At 42.4% G+C, this 20388-nt stretch overlaps 1 protein-coding gene and 1 pseudogene across 1 annotated transcript; both read left to right on the top strand.

Annotated features, from left to right (window-relative positions):
- The first annotated feature begins 3134 nt into the window (after window positions 1-3134).
- LOC115132173 (glutathione synthetase) lies at window positions 3135-11496 on the top strand. The gene is made up of 12 exons (XM_029664502.2): window positions 3135-3294; window positions 3775-3919; window positions 6941-7162; window positions 8684-8823; window positions 8995-9111; window positions 9280-9360; window positions 9531-9608; window positions 9785-9851; window positions 9972-10166; window positions 10292-10373; window positions 10480-10669; window positions 10899-11496. Exons 2-12 carry the CDS (start codon window positions 3785-3787, stop codon window positions 11020-11022), a joined length of 1431 nt encoding a protein of 476 aa, XP_029520362.2. The 5' UTR covers window positions 3135-3294; window positions 3775-3784; the 3' UTR covers window positions 11023-11496.
- Window positions 11497-12212: 716 nt separating this feature from the next.
- On the top strand, window positions 12213-18352 carry LOC115132615 (glutathione synthetase-like; annotated as a pseudogene).
- Window positions 18353-20388: the final 2036 nt, after the last annotated feature.

Here is a 20388-nt window from a genome sequence, read left to right on the forward strand (position 1 = left end):
GAAGGTCAAGATAGGAGACAGATAATGTAGTTTGGGGATTGTAATGCTCATATTACACTCTGGGAGCTGTTTCAGGTTGATATCAGTTCAGATATAGAAACCGCTAATGATGGAGTAAGAGGAGCAATAGTAGTGGCCTCAATGCAGGTGATTACTATGGGTACAAGGGGAGAAAGGGCAAGGCAGGTGATTCCTATTGGTAGAAAGAGTAACGCAGTTCCCTGGTGGACTGGGACTGAGGAGTGTAGAGAAGCAGTGAAGTGTAGAACAGGGCTTCAGAATGTTGAAAAGGTCCCATAATTACCAGCACCTGATTCAGTATAAACAAGCACAAGCAGCAGTAAGGAGGATTGTTAGGACAGCTAAGAGGGATTATTGGCGCTAGTTCTGTGGAAACATAGGCAGTACCACTCCTGTGGGGGATGATTAAGAGGATGAGTGGGGTCTCCCTGTGCTGAAAAGTGGGGAGATTGTTGCAGTGAGAGATGTGGAGAAGGCAGAGATGTTAGCCCAGGCATTTGTGAAGCTGCACAACTCAAATAACCTGACAGAAGAGGGTCAGGGTGGGAGAGAGAGGGTCAGAGGAGAACATCCGGTGGTCCTGGATCAGAGCGAGATGGTGGAGGATACATTGAATGGCCCTTTTACGTTGGCTGAGATGAAGAGAGCATTAGCTAAAGCTGGGATAACATCTCCTGGGAAGGATGAGACGTGTTACATCATGATGGCTCATCTCAGTGACACTGCAATGGGGAAAGTATTGGGCCTTTACAATAAGGTGTGGCAGGAAGGGAAACTGCCTGAAAGTTGGAAGCAGGTTGTAATGGTGCCGATACGGAAATCGGGAAAGACCTTACTAGTCCTTCAAGCTATAGGCTGATAGCGTTGACATCTCACGTATGTAAACCTATGGAAAGGATGACTTACTTTCTGGAGAGTAGAGGACTAATATCACCAGATCAAAGTGGGTTCAGGAAAGGCAGGGGAACTATGGATCCTGTGCTGTGCCTTGAGTCAGTCATATGGAAGGCAAATAAGGAGGTGGTGGTGGTCGTCATTTTCTTTGATGTAGAGAAGGCTTATGATGTGGAAGGAAGGCCTACTTATCAAGCTGGATAACACGGGGGTTGGAGGAAGGGATTTTGACTGGAAAAAGGATTTTCTTTTTGGGTGATCAATACAAGTGAGGGTGGGGAGCTCTATGTCACAAAGCTATGAGGTAGATAATGGTAACCCCAGGGACGTGTCATTCGTCCTGTGTTGTTCTCCATTATGATTGACAATGTATTCTCCCAGGTGAGACCTGATATTGGGAGGTCATTGTTTGCAGATGATGGGGCGCTGTGGATAGAGAGGGATAAATGTTACCCATACAGCCAGAAGAGTTCAAGTAGCGATTAGTGAAGTTGAGCAGTGGTCCCTCAGGTGGGGCTTCAAGTTTTCAGTTGAGAAAATACAGACTGTGTTTTTTTCTAGAAGGAGGGTTGGGGAGGAAATATACTTTAAGCTGTATGGAAGGAATCTGGAGAGGGTGGGAGGGTTTTAGGTTCCTGGGGGTCTGGCTTGACACTCAAATGACACGGGCGGAGCATATTATTAACAGAGTAGCTTTCAAAGGAAAGAAAATATTGAATGTGATGCGTTGCTTGTCAGGAATGGAGTTGGGGGCAGATAGAATGGTGTTGAAAATGCGATATATAGCGCTGTTAAAGTTATCACTGGATTATGGAAGTATAGCACATGGATCAGCCGCTCAGGCGTCTTTAAAAAAGATAGATGTAATCCAGGCCCAAGCCCTAAGAATATGTTGTGGAGCCCTTAGGGCCGCCCAGGTAGCAGCGATGCTGGATGAGATGCTGTTAAAGTTAAGAAGACAACAGCTTGCCATGACATATTGGGTAAATCTACAATGACATACAGTTATGCATCCTACAAAAAAGGTACTCCTAGAGTGCTGGGAACATGAACAAAATCTTAATACAAGCTTTGGGTGGATAGGCAATGGCATGGCGAAAGAGATGGTGTTGTTTGGGAGGGAGTTTAGCCCCTCTGTGGTTCTTCCTGCTATCCCACCTTGGTTTCTCCCTCAGCCAGTGATAGATCTAGGGTTGCTTGAGAGGGTAAGATATGTTGAGGAAGGAGTAGATTCAGTTGTAAGTGAACATTTAAGAACACAGTACTATGCTTTCTTGAATATATTCACAAATGGATCTAAGGGCAGCTTTCAGTATTCCTGAGTTTGAGGTGGCAGTGACAAAAAGAGCAACAGATCATGTATCTGTTTACACAATGGCCATACTTATTGTCTGCAGAGTGGGTGGAGGAGGTGAGGCCAGATAGAGTAGTCATTTGCTCTGACTCCTGTGCAGCACTGATAAGCTTAAATACATTTGTGTCACAGAGCAGACATTATGTATTGTATGGGGTTTTGCAGTGCTTGTATAGTGTGAGACCGGGGGTATTTGTGATGTTCCTTTGGGTACCAGCTCATGTGGGAGTAGAAGGGAATGAGGAGGTGGATGTTATCGCCAAGCAGGCTCTTAAACAGCCTAATGGTGAGATGGAATTGTCAAGCAGTAAAGCCAAGTGGTCGATAAGAACAGTGGTCAAAAAGACATGGAAAGAATTGTGGAACAGGGAGAGAAAGGGAAGACACCTGTACACAGCAAGATCCAGGAAAAGGCGGGGTCAGGGGGGTCCTCAGACTGAGAGAGAAGGGAGGAAAGTGTCATCACAAGGCTGAGACGGACACACAAGGCTCAAAAGTACATTGAAATTGGTGGGGAAACATCTGACTGGGAGGTGTGGTCATTGTCAGGGGGAGATGGAAACAGTGGAATATGTTCTATTTCAGTGCCAGAAATATGGGAGGGATAGGGAGCGATTGTTATTAGATTTTAGGAGTAATGGGATCGAAGAGCCAGGATTAATTGAATTGCCGGATAAATCTTCAGGGGATATAGTATTGAATTTAATTACGTATTTCGTTTCCTTAAGGAGACGAAAACATTGGGCAGGATTTAGACCTTCGCTATCGCTGGTCCACACTCCAGTCCAGTTGGTGGCGGTAATGCACCTTAAAGTTGGTTGCCAACTGCCATATAAAATACACAGAAGAATACGTTTTCACTGTAGTGAGTTTTGAAGAGAACGGAAGAGGCGTAGTCTTTGGTTTGCTCCCAAGTCCATGTTTATCCGTGGTGTTCATTCTTGAAGGGAAAAACATCTGTTTTTTGGGGGGTGTTGCCATTCCAGAGCACATCATCTGAGCATAATCGGCGTATAGAAGGACAGGTTTGTCATTTAAAATGTGGTGGTGCATTTAGGTTGATAGCAAGCCAACGTGTATGTGGATGCTGCTGGTAGCTAACGTTAATTTAACTAGCTAGCTACAGTGTCTTGCTAACTTTAGTATGTAACGTTTTTTAATTTTTTAAAATTAACAACAAATCAATACATAAAGCACATGAGGGAACACAAGCATACATAGATTACAAACAATAGACAATCGAGCTAGGGGGTACAATATCACATTACAAGGACCTTAAGGGACATGCATATACTTACAATTCTAACAGCTTTTTTGTTAGTAGAGCATTTAACCGTCTTTAGTATGTAACGTTACAGCTCTGTATCAGCCCAATGTCCCGTCAGAATCCAGTTGCGGTCGAGGCTAATCTCAATGGGAATCCCTGTCTAAATAAAGGTTAAATCAATAATCTGCTTTGTCATGGTTACAATGCAAATACGTTATGTTGGTCTCACCTTGCACAGGTGAACTGCAATGGCCGCCAACGGGATACCAGAGGATGTGTTGATGGATAATGACCTTATAAAGGACTTAGTGGATGTGGCAAAAGACTCAGCCCTTTTAAACGGAGTGTTGATGCGGACTAAAGAGACACCCAACTCATCAGAGGTAAACCTTTATTCTGCTTGATTAGGCTAAACCGTTTAGACACCATGAACTGTTGTTTGATATGACTATAGAATTCTCTACTATAAGATGGTCGAAAATCACCTGTTTTGGTTAATTTAATTCAAAGGAGAAGTGGGAGAAGGAGAAACTGGGCAGCCATTGGAACTATACTGTTCAAAAAAGGGAGTTTGTAATGCCCAGCCATGCCAGGAATTCTCTCTTTTGAGCCTATGTTGTCTGACTGGATTTGTGGGAATCCAGAGGTGCAACTTTCACCGCGGGGGGATATGTATGCCATTGCATTTTTGTACCCCCCGCCCTCTCCCCCGTTTTATCATTGGAATGTGATACAGAACAAGGTAGCGGTGTGCTTTAGGAACATGCAGACACCTCAGAGTGGTCGGGTAGGCTGTTTGGAGTGGTTATCTGACTGGTAACCTCCACTTCTAAAACCAAAGTTGCGCCCCTGTGGGAATATATTCTGTCTCAGTGGTCATGTTACATGTTTTTCTGATTATTTTTCACTATACCAAGTATCTAATCTACCATCTTAAATGTTCAGAGAACAGAATGCCAAGACAGTTAATGCAATTCAATTGCTTACCTGTACATTGTACATGTCAATCTGTTGTGATAATCAGAGAAATCCCAATAACATCAAGTTAGTAAATTCATTCTAGGTTGCGCTCTGGTCGTTTTGTAAATTCAGGATGTTGTCAGATTGTCCTGTTGTAAATTGGGAGCGTTAAACTCTCGGAGCGTTCAGAGCACTCACTGGACGCTCTGGCCGAGGATTAGGGTTGATCCTAGCGTTTTGACCTCGGCGGCAATCTAGCACTGGGGCTGGGACTTTCCAGGTACCTCACGATCATGATATATAGGGCTCCCGAGTGGCGCATCGGTGTAAGGCACTGCATCTCAGTGCTAGAGGCGTCACTACAGACACCCTGGTTCAAATCCAGGCAGTATCACTACCGGCTGTGATTGGGAGCCCCATAGGGTGGCGCACAATTGGCCATGCGCCGTCCGGGTTTGACCGGTTTAGGTCATCATTGTAAATAAGAATTTGTTCTTAACTGATTTGCCGAGTTCAATAAAGGTTACTTTTTAACAAAATTTTATTAAACAAAGTTTGGACACACCTACTCATTGTTATTTTTACTTGTATCTACAGTGTAGAATAATAGTGAAGACATCAAAACTATGAAATAGTTCTCTTGGCATTCTCTCAACCAGCTTCATGAGGAATGCATTTCAATTAACAGGTGTGCATTAAAAGTTAATTTGTGGAATTTCTTTCCTTAATGCGTTTGAGCCAATCATTCGTGTTGTGACAAGGTATGGGTGGTATACAGAAGATAACCCTATTTGGTAAAAGACCAAGTCCTTATTATGGCAAGAACAGCTCAAATAAGCAAAGAGAAACGACGGTCCATTAAGACATGAAGGTCAGTCAATACGGAAAATCTGAACTTTGAAAGTTCCTTCAAGTGCGGTCGCAAAAACCATCAAGCGCTATGATGAAACTGGCTCTCATGAGGACCGCCACAGGAAAGGAAGACCCAGAGTTACCTCTGCTGCAGAGGATAAGTTCATTAGAGTTACCAGTCTCAGAAATTACAGCCCAAATAAATGCTTCATGTAACAGACACGTCTCAACATCAACTGTGCAGATGAGACTGCGTGAATCAGGCCTTCATGGTCGAATTGCTTCAAAGAAACCACTACTAAAGGACACCAATAAGAAGAAGAGACTTGCTTGGGCCAAGAAACACAAGCAATGGACATTTAGACTGGTGGAAATCTGTCTTTTTCTCGGAGTCCAAATGTGCGTGGCTTTGTGAGACTTAGAGTAGGTGAACAGATGATATGCGCATGTGTGGTTCCCACCATAAAGCATGGAGGAGGTGGTGTGGGGGTGCTTTGCTGGTGACACTGTCTGTGATTTATTTAGAAATCAAGGCACACTTAACCAGCATGGCTACCACTGCATTCTGCAGCAATAAGCCATCCCATCTGGTTTGTGCTCAGTGGGACTATTGTTTTTCAACAGGACAATGACCAAACACACCTCCAGGCTGTGTAAGGGCTATTTGACCAAGAAGGAGAGTGATGGAGTGCTGCATCAGATGACCTGGCCTCCACAATCACCCGACCTCAACCCAATTGAGATAGTTTGGGATGAGTTCGACCGCAGAGTGAAGGAAATGCAGCCAACAAGTGCTCAGCATATGTGGAAGACTGGAAAATAATTCCAGGTAATGCTGGTTGAGAGAATGCCAAGAGTGTGCAAACTGTCAAGGCAAATGGTGGCTACTTTGAAGAATCTCAAATATAAAATATATTTTGTTTAACACTTTCTTGGTTACTACATGTGTTATTTCATAGTTTTGATGTCTTCACTATTATTCTACAATGTAGAAAACAAGAGAAAAAAAAAACTTGAATGAGTAGGTGTGTCCTAACTTTTGACTGGTACTGTATATGGCTGTTCTCACGATTCTATACGTTCTTTGAATTGATACTGTGATTTTATAGCAATTTGATGTTCCAAACATTGCTCACTAAATATATCTGCAGCAGAGTCTTTGATCAGTTGTAGAAATAAGTGCTGGATTTTTTTAATTTTTTTTTATAGTTTTGGCAAAAGTACAGCCGATTAGCGCATGCTAACGCTACCTAGCAAATCAAAACTTTGAGTCAAAGTATCGCTATATCATCCAAAATAATATAAGCTTGCTATTTTGTGTCTGGAAGAAGCTTTAACACCTCACTCTGAACATTTTACTTGCCCTAGCAGAGCTAGTTAGGCTGTTTTCATGTTATCTAGAGCGTTGGTGACTAACTGGGTTACTGGCAACAATTGAATTCAGTTTCTTTGCCGATGTTTACATATCTGCTATAACAAGAGTTTAGGGCTTTCGCAAACTCCTCAATTATTCCACATTCTGCCACTCTCACATCAGTGTAAATTGCCATGGGGAATTTACGAAGGCACCCTTATTGTGTGTTTGGTTTCAGGTGGTGACCTATGCCCCGTTCACACTTTTCCCCTCGCCAGTGCCCAAGGATACCTTCTACCAGGCTCTAGCAGTACAAACACACTACAACAGACTGGTGGACAAGATCAGCCAGGACTCAAGCTTCCTGGAGGAGGCTCTAGCCACCACCATCAAAGTGGATGATTTCACTGGGAGGTTGTTCAATATATACAGACAAGTTTTACAGGAAGGCAAGACCCAGGTAGGGTATTATTGCTTTCGAACAAATCAAATGTTATTGGTTGCACACATTTTTTGCAGGTGTTGCGAAATGCTTGTGTTCCTAGCTCCATCAGTGCAGTAATATCTAACAATACACACATCTAAAAGTAAAATAATGGAATAAAAATATATATAAATATTAGGATGAGTGGTATTGACTAAAATACAGTAGAATATAGTATGTACATGAGATCAGATTTTATTGGTCATACACATGGTTAGCAGATGTTATTGTGAGTGTAGTGAAATGCTTGTGCTTCTAGTTCCGACAGTGCAGTAATATCTAACGATTCTAAAACGACTACCTAATACACACATCTAAAGGGATGGAATAAGAATATGTACATATACATATATGGATGAGCGATGGCCGAGCGGCATAGGCAAGATGCATTAGATGGTATAAAATACAGTATATACATAGATGAGTAATATATGATATGTAAACATTATTAAAGGACTAGTGATCCATTTATTAAAGTGGCCAATGCTTTTGAGTCTATGTAGGCAGCAGCCTCTCTGTGTTAGTGACGGCTGTTTAACAGTCTGATGGCCTTGAGACAGAAGCTGTTTTTCAGTCTCTCGGTCCCAGCTTTGATGCACGTCTACTGACCTTGCCTTCTGGATGTTAGTGGGGTGAACGGACCTTGGCTCGGGTGGTTAATGTCCTTGATGATCATTTTGGCCTTCCTGTCACATTGGGTGCTGTAGGTGTCCTGGAGGTCAGGCAGTGTGCCACCGGTTATGTGTTGGGGAGACCACACCACCCTCTGGAGAGCCCGGTTGCGGGTGGTGCAGTTGCTGTACCAGGCGGTGATGCAGCTCGACAAGCTGCTCTCAATTGTGCATCTGTAAAAGCTTGTGAGGGTCGTAGGGGCCAAGCCAAATTTCATCAGCTTCCTGAGGTTGAAGAGGCGCTGTTGCGCCACCTTTGCCACACTGTGTGGACCATTTCAGATTGTCAGTGATGTGTACGCCAAGGAACTTGAATCTTTCCACCTTCTCCACTGCATTCTCGTCAATGTGGATAGTGGCGTGCTCCCTCTTCTGTTTCGTGAAGTCCATAATCAGATCCTTTGTTTTGTTGAGGGAGAAGTTATTTTCCTGGCACCACTCTGCCAGGGCCATCACCTCCTCCCTGTAGTCTGTCTCGTCGTTGTTGGTAATCAGGCCTACTACTGTTGTCAACTGCAAACTTGATGATTGAGTTGGAGGTGTGCGTGGCCATGCAGTCATGGGTGAACAGGGAGTACAGGAGGGGGCTGAGCACGCACCCTTGTGGTGCCCCCTGTGTTGAGGATCAGTGAAGTCCAGGACCCAGTTGCACAGGGTGGGGTTCAGACTCAGGGCCCTGAGCTTAATGATGAGCTTGGAGGGTACTATAGTGTTGAAGGCTGAGCAATATCAGATGCTATGTTGGAATGCATTTCAAGTTGCAATAATCAAATACATTTAGGATGAGGTCAAAGACCTCGCTCATTTATTCATTGTACATTTCCAGTCCATAGTTTTGGGTCTGAATCGCTCAGACTACATGCTGGACCAGAATGGGGATGGGAGTGCCTCCCTGAAGCAGATCGAGATCAATACCATTGCTGCCAGTTTTGGTGGTCTTGCCTCACACACGCCAAACGTCCACCGGTATGTGAACCACAACAATACTGCTGGTTTTCCCTGCTGAAGGTTTTTATTCTCCTGCTGTAAAAGATACAGGACGATGGGAAAGGGAATTGGAGAAGTATGTTTGGTTTGAAGACAAAGTTGTAAACAATTGAATGCCCTGTGAATGACCCTGTCTGTCTGCATCAATAGACACATCCTGAAGGTGGCTGGTCGGTTGGAGGATAGCAAGCGTATCCTAGACAATAACCCTTCTGCAGGTCTGGCAAAGGGTTTAGCTAAGGCCTGGGAACTCTATGGCTCAGAAAGGTGGGTTTCTTGGTTAGGATTCAGATGTGTGAATGCATTTGAGATCCGTCAGTTTGTACAAAGAAAAAAAGGATACGGAAAACTAGGACGTTTTGTTGGTTGTCTATGTCAGTAACAGAACACAAAGTAGAGCTGAGCTTTTAATATGGGTAATTCTGTCATTTAAAGGGCAGTAGTCTTGTATCTGGTTGAAGAGCTCCAAAGAAACATCTTCGACCATCGATATGTGGAGAATGAGCTATGGAAGAGGTAAGGTAAAGAAGAGGTAATCAACTCTGACGCAATCATCCGATTTTTATCCTGTTGATGATGCTGTGATGGAGCCTCCTACTGCCACTTTTGTAGCCATGGTAGACAAATGTAGTTTACCATTGGTATATCAAAATGGCGTGACATAAAATATTTCTGCTTGTTTTCAGAAATATTCCTGTTATACGAAGACAGTTTGAAGATGTAGCTAAGACGGGATTCCTTGATCAGGATAAGAGGCTGTTCGTGTAAGTGTTACTTTCTTTTAAAAAGTTTATTACGGTCATTTGCGTGCTCAACATATACTAATGTTTTGATTTTGCAACATCTGTTCCTGATAAAAAAGACTGTTGAACATTGCCTTACTTTCAATGTAATGCCATGCTCATTGTTTCATTTAAAAAATAAAAACATTTTGTTGCAGAGATGGACGGGAGGTTGCTATTGTGTATTTCCGCAATGGGTACATGCCACAGAACTACACAGAACAGGTTTGAACACAATCATCTTCATTTTTTCTTCACGTTCTCAGAGTTTTGCTGTGGTTGTGTCATCATGAAAATGACGCAATCACTTATTATCATGACAATGTGTGTGATTTATTTTTGTAGAACTGGGAGGCTCGTCTCATGATGGAACGCTCTATGGCTGTGAAATGTCCAGATATCAGTACCCACCTGGCTGGCACTAAGAAAGTCCAACAGGAACTGGCCAGACCGGGTGTTCTGGAGAGGTTCTTTCATGGTGAACCTGACGTTGTGGACCAGATCCGGGCCACCTTTGCTGGGCTGTATACTCTAGACATGGTAAGAGAACAAAACCGGGCTCTTTGGACTCTTGATAATGTTTGCGTACATACCTCTTTCTTTATAAAGCCTTTCCTAGCAGTTTGCTTTTCTGCTTCAACTTTCTTATTCAATCTTACTAACAGGGACCAGAAGGTGACAAGACTGTGGCTATGGCTTTGGCAAAACCAGACCAGTTTGTCCTGAAGCCACAGAGGGAAGGTGGGGGTAAGAGGACCTCGGCTCTTTATTTCACATCTCTCGTGACCCTGACCTCTAACCTTATCATGCTGTGGCCTGTCTGCTAAAGTGTAGATTTTCTCTACTCCTGTAGGCAACAACCTCTATGGAGCTGAGATCTGTCAGGTACTGGAGGGTGTGAAGCAGAGCACAGAGAGGATGGCCTATATTCTGATGGACAAGGTTAAGCCCCGCCCTGTACACAACTATCTCCTGAGACTGGGGACGCCACTCAAACTCAGCACCTGCCTAAGTGAGCTGGGTGTATTTGGGGCCTACGTCAGGTACAGTCAAAGACCCTTCTGTATACATTCCTGTCTTGACAACTTTATAGAAATTGTGTATGTGAGTTGAAATGAAGTATACTGTAATTGGAGGTGGTATACATTTTGGCCCACTGAAAACTATTGCGTCAAGATGTGGTGATAACAATGTACTCCTGCAGAGTAATGAAGATGCCTTTGGTCTCTTCTCTGAATGGTTGTGTGTGTCATGATTTCTGTGTCCACATAGGCATGGGCAAGACATGGTGCTGAATGAGTGTGCTGGACATCTGCTGAGGACCAAAAGTGATGAACACTCTGATGGAGGTGTGGCTGCTGGAGTGGCAGTGCTAGACAATCCACTCCTCGTCTGACCTATACTGCCCTCTGTCACATTAATAGTGAAACTGCACAGAAAGATGGTAATAAGAAGAGTTCAACACACAAGTGCTCTTCTTTGACTGCAGAGACAATTGCTGCTCCCCATCTATTTTAGATGTTTATTTGATACTTTTACTGTAGAATCAAATGTGTGCTCTTAGAGCTTGTGCAGATCAGGAATGAGCCTGATGGACGAAGAATAGCTGTGTGCGGACACTATGAAGTCTTACTGGCGCAATACATTTCTATCACTGCTCGGTAGACTTAAACAGCCAAGAAATGAATGGAAACAGAAAATACAGAACTATGATTATTTCACACCAAAAACTAGTATTCCAGATGTTGAATTGGAGAAACTGTTTTAATCGGGAAAGAAGAGAACCATTGCGAGGTGATATCCCTAGAGTAAATGATAGTATTAAGATTGTTTATGGGAATAATAGTAATAAATTGTTTTATTACTTTCAGACTTTTGTTTTTTTGTATTTATTTTAATATGCATTTATAATATACTGATGGGATTTGATGCAGTGGGTTACTATATTGGGATTAGACAGATGGATAAAGGTATCTGACAGATACAATTCAGTTCCATTTTATGAACACCAGATGGGACATGGAAAAATAATGTATGTGATTTGCATATTCATGGTGGGTGTTATTTACTGTGGCTCAGTTGGTAAAGTATGGCGATTGCAACACCAGTACAGTAGGTTAGATTCCCAGGACCACCCGTATGTAAAATGCATGCACACATGACTAAGTTGCCTTGGATAAAAGCGTTTGCTAAATGGCATATATTATTACCTAAGCTGTAAAGGTTATGGCCCAGGTTCATAATCATTTTGCATTCTCAAACACTTGGATATCATGACAAACAGTAAACTAGTCAAACTGCTGCTTGGAGTAATTGTATGGCAGAGCTAAGGTATTCATAGACCGAAACCTTAAGAGCACCTCAAATGATTAGTGTCTACCATGGATTCAATAGCTTGCTCAACCATTCACTGAGGATTATATAACACATCTGCCATTAAGAGGATATCTTTACTTTGGGAAAAATGAATTGGTGTTCATGTGTTGCCTACAGACTATACTTTATGTACCTAGATCATTAAAAATCATTAATAATTAATAGAACTGCTATGGTGGTCCGGTGTGGCTCCGTTGGTAGTGCGTGGACCTTGCAATGCCAGGTTTGATTCCCATGGGGGACCAGTACGAACAAATATGAAAATGTATGCACTCATTACTGTAACTAGCTCTGGATAAGAGCGTCTGCTAAATGACTGAAATGTAAAATTACATTTTTTTCATAATTCAAACGGGATACAAAGAACAAAACAGTCACAGATAATACTCTAGAATAACATTTCACTTTCCCCCAGCTCATACACTTTAACACAGTTGGGTGGTCCAGATCTAAATATTTTCAGGGTACATACATCTACCCCTGTGCCACATTTGGTGCTTTTATGTACAATTGAGTCAAATTTTGCAGCTCAGCCATCCCACTAACATCTTGAACACAGGTGAACTGCAATGGCTACCAGTCTGAGTGGGGTTCCAGAGGAGGTGTTGCTGAACACTGAACTTCATAAGGACTTAGTGGAAGAAGCTAAAGACTTTGCCCTTCAAAATGGAGTCTTGATAAGGACTAAAGAGACCCCCAACTCATCTGAGGGAAAGAGTGCATCCCCTACTATAGAAAGATCTATTTTTTTAATAAAAATATATATATATTTAACCTTTAATAAAGTAGGCAAGTACATAATACGATCAAATCTAATTTGATTGGTCACATACACATGGTTAGCAGATGTTAATGCGAGTGTAGCGGAATGCTTGTACTTCTAGTTCCAACCATGCAGTAATATCTAACAATTTCACAACAACAAAGGAATGAACAAGAATATGTACATATAAATATATGGATGAGCGATGGCCGAACGGCATAGGCAAGCTGCAGTAGATGGTATAGAGTACAGTATATACATATGAGATGAGTAATGTAGGGTATGTAAACATAAAGTGACATTGTTTAAAGTGACTAGTGATACATTTATTACATTCCATTTTTAATTATTAAAGCAGCAGCCACTCAATGTTAGTGATGGCTGTTTAACAGCCTGATGGCCTTGAGATAGAAGCTGTTTTTCAGTCTCTCGGTCCCAGCTTTGATGCACCTGTACTGACCTCGCCTTCTGGATGATAGCGGGGTGAACAGGCAGTGGCTCGGGTGGTTGTTGTCCTTGATTATATTTTTGGCCTTCCTGTGACATCGGGTCGTGTAAGTGTCCTGGAGGGCAGGTAGTTTGCCCCCCCCGTTGTGCAGACCTCACTACCCTCTGGAGAGCCTTACGATTGTGGGCGGAGCAGTTGCCGTACCAGGCAGTGATACAGCCCGACAGGATGCTCTCGATTTGTGCATCTGTAAAAGTTTGTGAGTGTTTTTGGTGACAAGCCACATTTCTTCAGCCTCCTGAGGTTGAAGAGGCGCAATTGCGCCTTCTTCACCACACTGTCTGTGTGGGTGGACCATTTCAGTTTGTCCGTGATGTGTACGCCGAGGAACTTAAAATGTTCCACCTTCTCCACCACTGTCCCGTCGAGTTGAGAAGTAGCAGGTCAGCCATTGGACCTATGCTGGTGTGCTTAGCCATGAGAGGAATGTTGTCTGAGTTAGTGGGAATCTATTCTGTCTTGGTAGCACGGATGTGTAAATGTATTTTTTTAGACTTAAAGGTCCAGTGTAGCTGGGGTTTTTATTTTTTATATCTGTGTCAAATCATTTCTGGGTAACAATTAAGTACCTTACTGTGATTGTTTTCAACTAAAGTGGTAAAAAAAATAGCTTCTTAACAAAGAGCAATTTCTCACATTTTGCTCTGGCTGTCTGGGAGTGGTCTGAGTGGGGGGAAACTAGCTGTTATTGGCAGGGAGGTTTGGAACCCTCGCTCTTTTTTTGGTCTATTAACACATTTCTTGCTTGATGTCATCAGACAGGCCAAAACTACATGTATTTTCAAACAGCTCTTACGCCGCAAAGGCATTATAATAATTTAAAATGTCAGTGTTATTCCAACATCATAGTGTGAAAATGCACTGAGTATACTAAAGAAGACCTGTTTCCCATGACATAAACTATCCAGATGAAAGCTATGATCCCTTATTGATGTCACCTGTTAAATCCAATTCAATCTGTATAGATCAAAGGGGAGTAGACCGGTTAAAGAAGGAGGTTTAAGCCTTGAGACATGGATTGTGTGAGTGCCATTCAGAGGGTGAATAGCAAAACAAAAGATTGAAGAGCTTTTTAACAGGGTATGTTAGTACAATAGGTGCCAGGTGCACCGGTTTGTGTTAAGAACTGCAAAAGAACTGCAACACTGCTGCAACTCAATATTAGGAAGGTGTTCCTAATGTTTAGTAAATTCAGTGTATATAAAACACATGGAAATCATGTTTTCGACTACACTGGACCTTTAATTAAATTATTAGGATAGAATGCAAATCTGGGATTGGTACAGTCGTTTTTGGAATTAATGATATATAACCATTGATTCTAAAATAATATATTTTTAATGTCTCACTCACCCCATCAGAGCCCGAAATATATTCTTGCTTTATGCCATTATTTGTAAACAATATCTTTGTAAACACACTGTATTAACATGGCTATATAATTTTGATCTCATGGATGGTCAGTCCTTGAATTTATTTGAGGGTGGTTTTATTTCTCCAGCGCTGTCCCTCAGCTGTTTACCAAAAAAAGTGGTGGGTTGACGGCTTTTTTGTTTGAATCACAGATTGCCCCTTTACCGGACAAAATGCAAGTGTCCATCCAGATCAGGGCTCTCCAACCCTGTTCCTGGCGAGCTACCATCCTGCAGGTTTTCACGCCAACCTTAATCTAGCACACCTGATTCTAATAATTAGTTGGTTGATAAGCTGAACCAGGTTAGTTACAACTGGGGTTGGAGCGAAAACATACAGGAAGGTAGCTCTCCGGGAACACAGTTGGAGAGCCCTGATCTAGATATTGCACCTGGGTCACCTTTGCATCTCAGGACCGAATTAGCTCACTAAGCATTTACCGTTTAGCTTTCACCACACTAGCATGCTACACAATAACAGTTGAGACTATCACATGTCTAGAACTGTGTCTGTTTGCCGGCATACATACTATTTTGAATGTGTCCATTTTTATCTAAATTGAACAAATAGTCATCAGAGCTGCTGTTCATTTTGTCTGGGTTCAGGTGGTGACCTATGCCCCGTTCACACTTTTCCCCTCGCCGGTGCCCAAGGATACCTTCCACCAGGCTCTAACAGTACAAACACACTACAACCGACTGGTGGACAAGATCAGCCAGGCTGGAGAACGTTCTAGCCAGGTTATACAGAGAGCTGTATGACCAAGCAGAAAAGACTAGTGCAATAGAGGGATTGTAGCCTATTTATTTTAACAGCACTATCAAAGTGGATGATTTCACTGGCAGTTTATTCAACATACACAGACATGGCATACAAGAGGGGAGGACCCAGGTAGGTTTCGTAGTTTTAATGAATCTTTTACTGCATTGGGTTAAATCAGGGTCACACAGTGTTTCTTGGTAGTCTTGAACAAATCTACTTTGAAACAAAAGTATACACCTCACACACATGGTTATGGGTTTAAAAAAAGACACCCGTACCATGTCAGATAGAGTTGAAATGTATTATAATTTTGAGTTTGCATCCCAATATTACAGTTTATATACATCACAGAAGATATAAATACAACAAAACTGCTTGACATAGAAACACTGGCTTTTCGGTTGATTTTTGAAATAATGTTTATTAATTATGAAAAATATGAATAACATGAGGTCACTAGGTCGTTTACTGCAGGAAAGGGCGACAGGGCAATTCCACCACTTTTCACTGGGGAGGACCCAGCTAGGGTGTTGTAGTTCTATTGAAATGTTAATGAACTATATCAGATATTAAGAACATTTGTATTCATCTAATTTAGGAACAATTAAGATAGGATGTTCACACTACTTTCTGAAAAATGTCCATAGTTTTGGATCTGAATCGCTCAGACGACATGCTGGACCAGAATGGCTCCCTGAAACAGATCGAGATCAACACCGTGTTTCTGCACGTGAACCAGATGTTCACACAACTTAGTTATCAAGTTATTTCTTTAAATATCCCCTGTGGAGTATTCTTTCTAAATAAGGCCTATTATTATTTCATCATTAGGCACATTCTGAAGAGGCCTGGTCAGCTGGATGAAAGCAAGCATGTCCTAGACGACAACCCTTCTGCAAGTCTGGCAAAGGGACTTGCTAAAGCTTGGGACCTCTACGGCTCGGAGAGGTGGGTGTCATAAGGTTTTCACATCACTTCAAATGTAAACGATTCAAGCTCCAACTGGCAAGGTTAACCATCTAACTTTCATTCACTGCAGGGCAGTGGTCCTGTTTCTGGTTGAAGCATTTTTGGCCATAGATATATTGAGAATGAGCTATGGAACAGGTAAGTTTGATTGGATTCCTTGGTGCTTATTAGTCAAGTGAATTATTATCTGTTCTCGCACAATGAAGTCATGAGTGTCCACATATTGACTGCAAAATGTTTTTTTTTGCAGACAAATTCCTGTTATATGAAGACGGTTTGACGATGTATCGAAGATGGGATTCCTTGATGAAAACGAGGCGATTTGTGTACGAGCTATAGTAACTTTTTGTGACCAGATGGATTGTTAGATTTCTAACAAACATGTAATTATGTTACTGACATGAAGCTTGTTTGCATTTAAGCAAGTGAAACTCATTCTCTCTGCAGAGATGGAAGAGGTTGCTATTGTATATTTCCGCTATAGGTACATTCCTCAGAACTACACAGAACAGGTTAGATGGTAACATCCTGTCATTGTACCTCACCTGTGGTGGCAGTTAGCCTCGTGGTCAGAGTGTTGGGCCAGTAACTGAAAGATTGCTGGATCGAATCCCTAAACTGACAAGGTAAAAATCTGTCATTCTGCCCCACTGCCCCACTGTTCTCCGGTTGGCTGTCATTGTATGTAAGAATTTGTTAACTGACCTGCCTGGTTAAATAAAGGGCTAACAGCTTTTATTTAAACCTTTCTCAGTAGTCAGTGTATCATTGACTGTAATGTATGTAGCCATTAAACTCACAGACCACTTCCCAGTTCCTCTATCTATGATGATGATACTGTTGGATTGGATTTGGCCCTTTGATTCAGCAGTAATAATCTTCCCTGTATGATTTTGTGTAGAGCTGGGAGGCTCGCCTCATGATGGAGCACTCTCTGGCTGTGAAGTGTCCAGATATCAGTACCCACCTGGCTGGCACCAAGAAGGTCCAACAGGAACTGGCCAGACCTGGTGTTCTGGAGAGGTTCTTTCCTGGTGAACCTGATGTTGTGGATCAGATCCGGGCCACATTTGCTGGGCTGTATACTCTAGACATGGTAAGAGAACCTGGCTAAGTGTTTACATATTACCTCTTCTCTTTACAATGTTGTTGTAAATAGTTTCATTTATTTTTCAATGACTTTACTTGGTCACAACAGGGACCAGAAGGTGACAAGACTGTCTATGGCTTTTGCAAAACCAGACCAGTTTGTCCTGAAGCCACAGAGGGAAGGTGGGAGGTAAGATGACCTCTTTCTTTCTTCTTACAATGGGTACATTAACTAAAGGTTGCCTGGTGCCCTGGGTGAGCTGAGATATCACTTTAAGACCATTGGAATTGTCTATAATGTACAAACTCTACCCACTCTATGTCCCAGGCGAGGTAAAACGAATGCACCTAGTCTCTCGTGACCCCTGACACCGTCATGCTCTGGCCTGTCTGCTGATGTGTATAATTCCTCCTCCTGTAGGCAATCACATCTACGGAGCTGAGATCTTTCAGATACTGAAGGGTGTGAAAGATGACATGAGGGCAGCTTATGTCTGGATGGACAAGATCCAGCCTGTGCACAACTACATCCTGGAACGGGGAACTCTGCTAAAACTCAGCACTTGCATATGTGAACTGGGCACATTTGGAGCTTATGTCAGGTATACACACAGACAGACATGCATATTTTTGTCACAATATTATTAATTGACTGATACAGAAATGTTCTGGATGGTGTTGTGGTGGCAGAATTTTCCACAGCAGTGTTATTTGTGTTTGCACTGATGTCTGGATTTGAATTCTCATAGGAGCAGTCACATTGTGCTGAGGACCAAGAGTGATGAGCGCTCTGATGGAAGTGTGGCTGCTGGAGTAACAGTCCAAGACAACCCTCTCTTCGTCTGACCGACACTGTCCTTTATGATACTAGTGTATTTAGATACTAGTCTATAGATGAAGCCAATGGGTCCATACTATCCAAGGATGAGTGTAATGTCTGTCATCCATCTATGCCCATCATGTCTGTAGGATGTACGTGCTGTTATGTTGAATTTGATGTGGAATTGTTCACATAGCCTGTCTGACGGTACAGATTAAGTGAATAGCAGATCTACAAATCTAATGAAATGCAGGAATCGGACCAAGTGAGAAAAGTAGAAATAATCATCAGTTTTCATTAGCACTTTGCTGTTGATTTCTTCGCAACTTATTCAAATGACTGGCAGGGATCAACCAAGTTTAATAATGTAGAATTATGATGAGTTCAAACAGGGGTCATTGATTTGGAAAGTATATCACAATAACTGCTATTTCTCAAACATGGAGAATGGTATTAGCATGTATAAAATGCAGTTCCTTAGTTTGAACACTAGGTGACAGTAAACGGTAAGATATTTCCGTAGAGAATGATAAAGACATCAGCACACAGGCAGTGCTATTGAGGCAATCTCCATTTTGAAGTAGTATCTGATCTTTTCAGCTATCTTGATTTGGCTGAAGTGGGGAGGCTTGGGCAAGTTGCAGTCAGGGGTGCAGGGCTGTTGACCAAGGTAGGGGTAGCCAGTTGGAAAGCATGGTCAGCCGTAGAAAAATGCTTATTAAAATTCTCAATTATTGGGGATTTATCGGTGGTGACAGTGTTTCCTAGCCTCAGTGCCGTGGGCAGCTGGCAGGAGGTGCTTTTATTCTCCATGGACTTTAGTGTCTCCCAGAACTTTTTGGAGTTAGTGCTACAGGATGCAAATTTATGTTAGAAAAAGCTAGCCTTTGCTTTCCTAACTGCCTGTATATATTGGTTCCTAACTTCCCTGAACAGCTGCATATCGCGGGGGCTGTTCGATGCTAATGCACTACGCCATAGGATGTTTTTGTGTTGGTTAAGGGCAGTCAGGTCTTGGGAGAACCAAGGGCTTTATCTGTTCCTGGTTCTACATTTTTTGAATGGGGCATGCTTATTTAAGATGGTGAGGCACTTTTAAAGAATAACCAGGTATCCTCTACTGATGGAATGAGGTCAATATCCTTCCAGGATACCCGGGCCAAGTCGATTAGAAAGGCCTCCTCGCTGATGTGTTTTAGGGAGCGTTTGACAGTGATGAGGGGTGGTCGCTTGACCATTACGGACGCAGGCAATGAGGCAGTGATCACTGAGATCCTGGATGAAGACAAGCAGAGGTGTATTTGGAGGGCAGGTTGATTAGGATGATATCTATGAGGGTGCCCGTGTTTACGGATTTGGGGTTGTATCTGGTGGGTTCATTGATAATTTGTGTGAGATTGAGGGCATCAAGCTTAGATTGTAGGATGGCCGGGGTGTTAAGCATGTCCCAGTTTAGGTCACCTAACAGCGTGAGCTCAGAAGATAGATGGGGGGCATACAATTTGCATATGGTGTCCAGGGCACAGCTGGGGGCAGAAGGTGCTTTATAGCAGGTGGCAACGGTTGAGTTGGCAAACAAACTGAAAAGGGTGCATACTGCCACCTAGTGTGTTTGAGCAGGTATTAAGCCAAGGTTGGCAATTTACTGCCACGGAATTAATTAATTAGCTGATCCCTCCTGATGACCCAGATGGAATCATGTGATTCTTCCTTCACCCATAGGAAGTCCCACCCAGTTGACTACTTTAAAACGGTGGAAGCCCTCAATGGCAATTTCCATGCCAAAACAGGTTTCATCCATCTCGAGTCCTATATCTAACTATAATCTAACTATATCTAACAAAAAATAAAATGTCAAAGGTTTTTCAGAATGATTATGAAAAACCAGTATCTCTCATCATTCTCATTTGGGCCTTTTGCAGAGGTCAAACAGTGGGCATAACACTGTGCTTATCAGTGAATGGATAGTTTTTGAAAACGATACCAATATACTTGAGATATGCAACTGTTGTATTAGCCATCAAAATACTCATGTATGGTCTCAATCCTGATCCTTATAAGG

This window comes from Oncorhynchus nerka, linkage group LG7 (genome assembly GCF_034236695.1).
Source record: "Oncorhynchus nerka isolate Pitt River linkage group LG7, Oner_Uvic_2.0, whole genome shotgun sequence".
Taxonomy (NCBI): Eukaryota; Metazoa; Chordata; class Actinopteri; order Salmoniformes; family Salmonidae; genus Oncorhynchus; species Oncorhynchus nerka.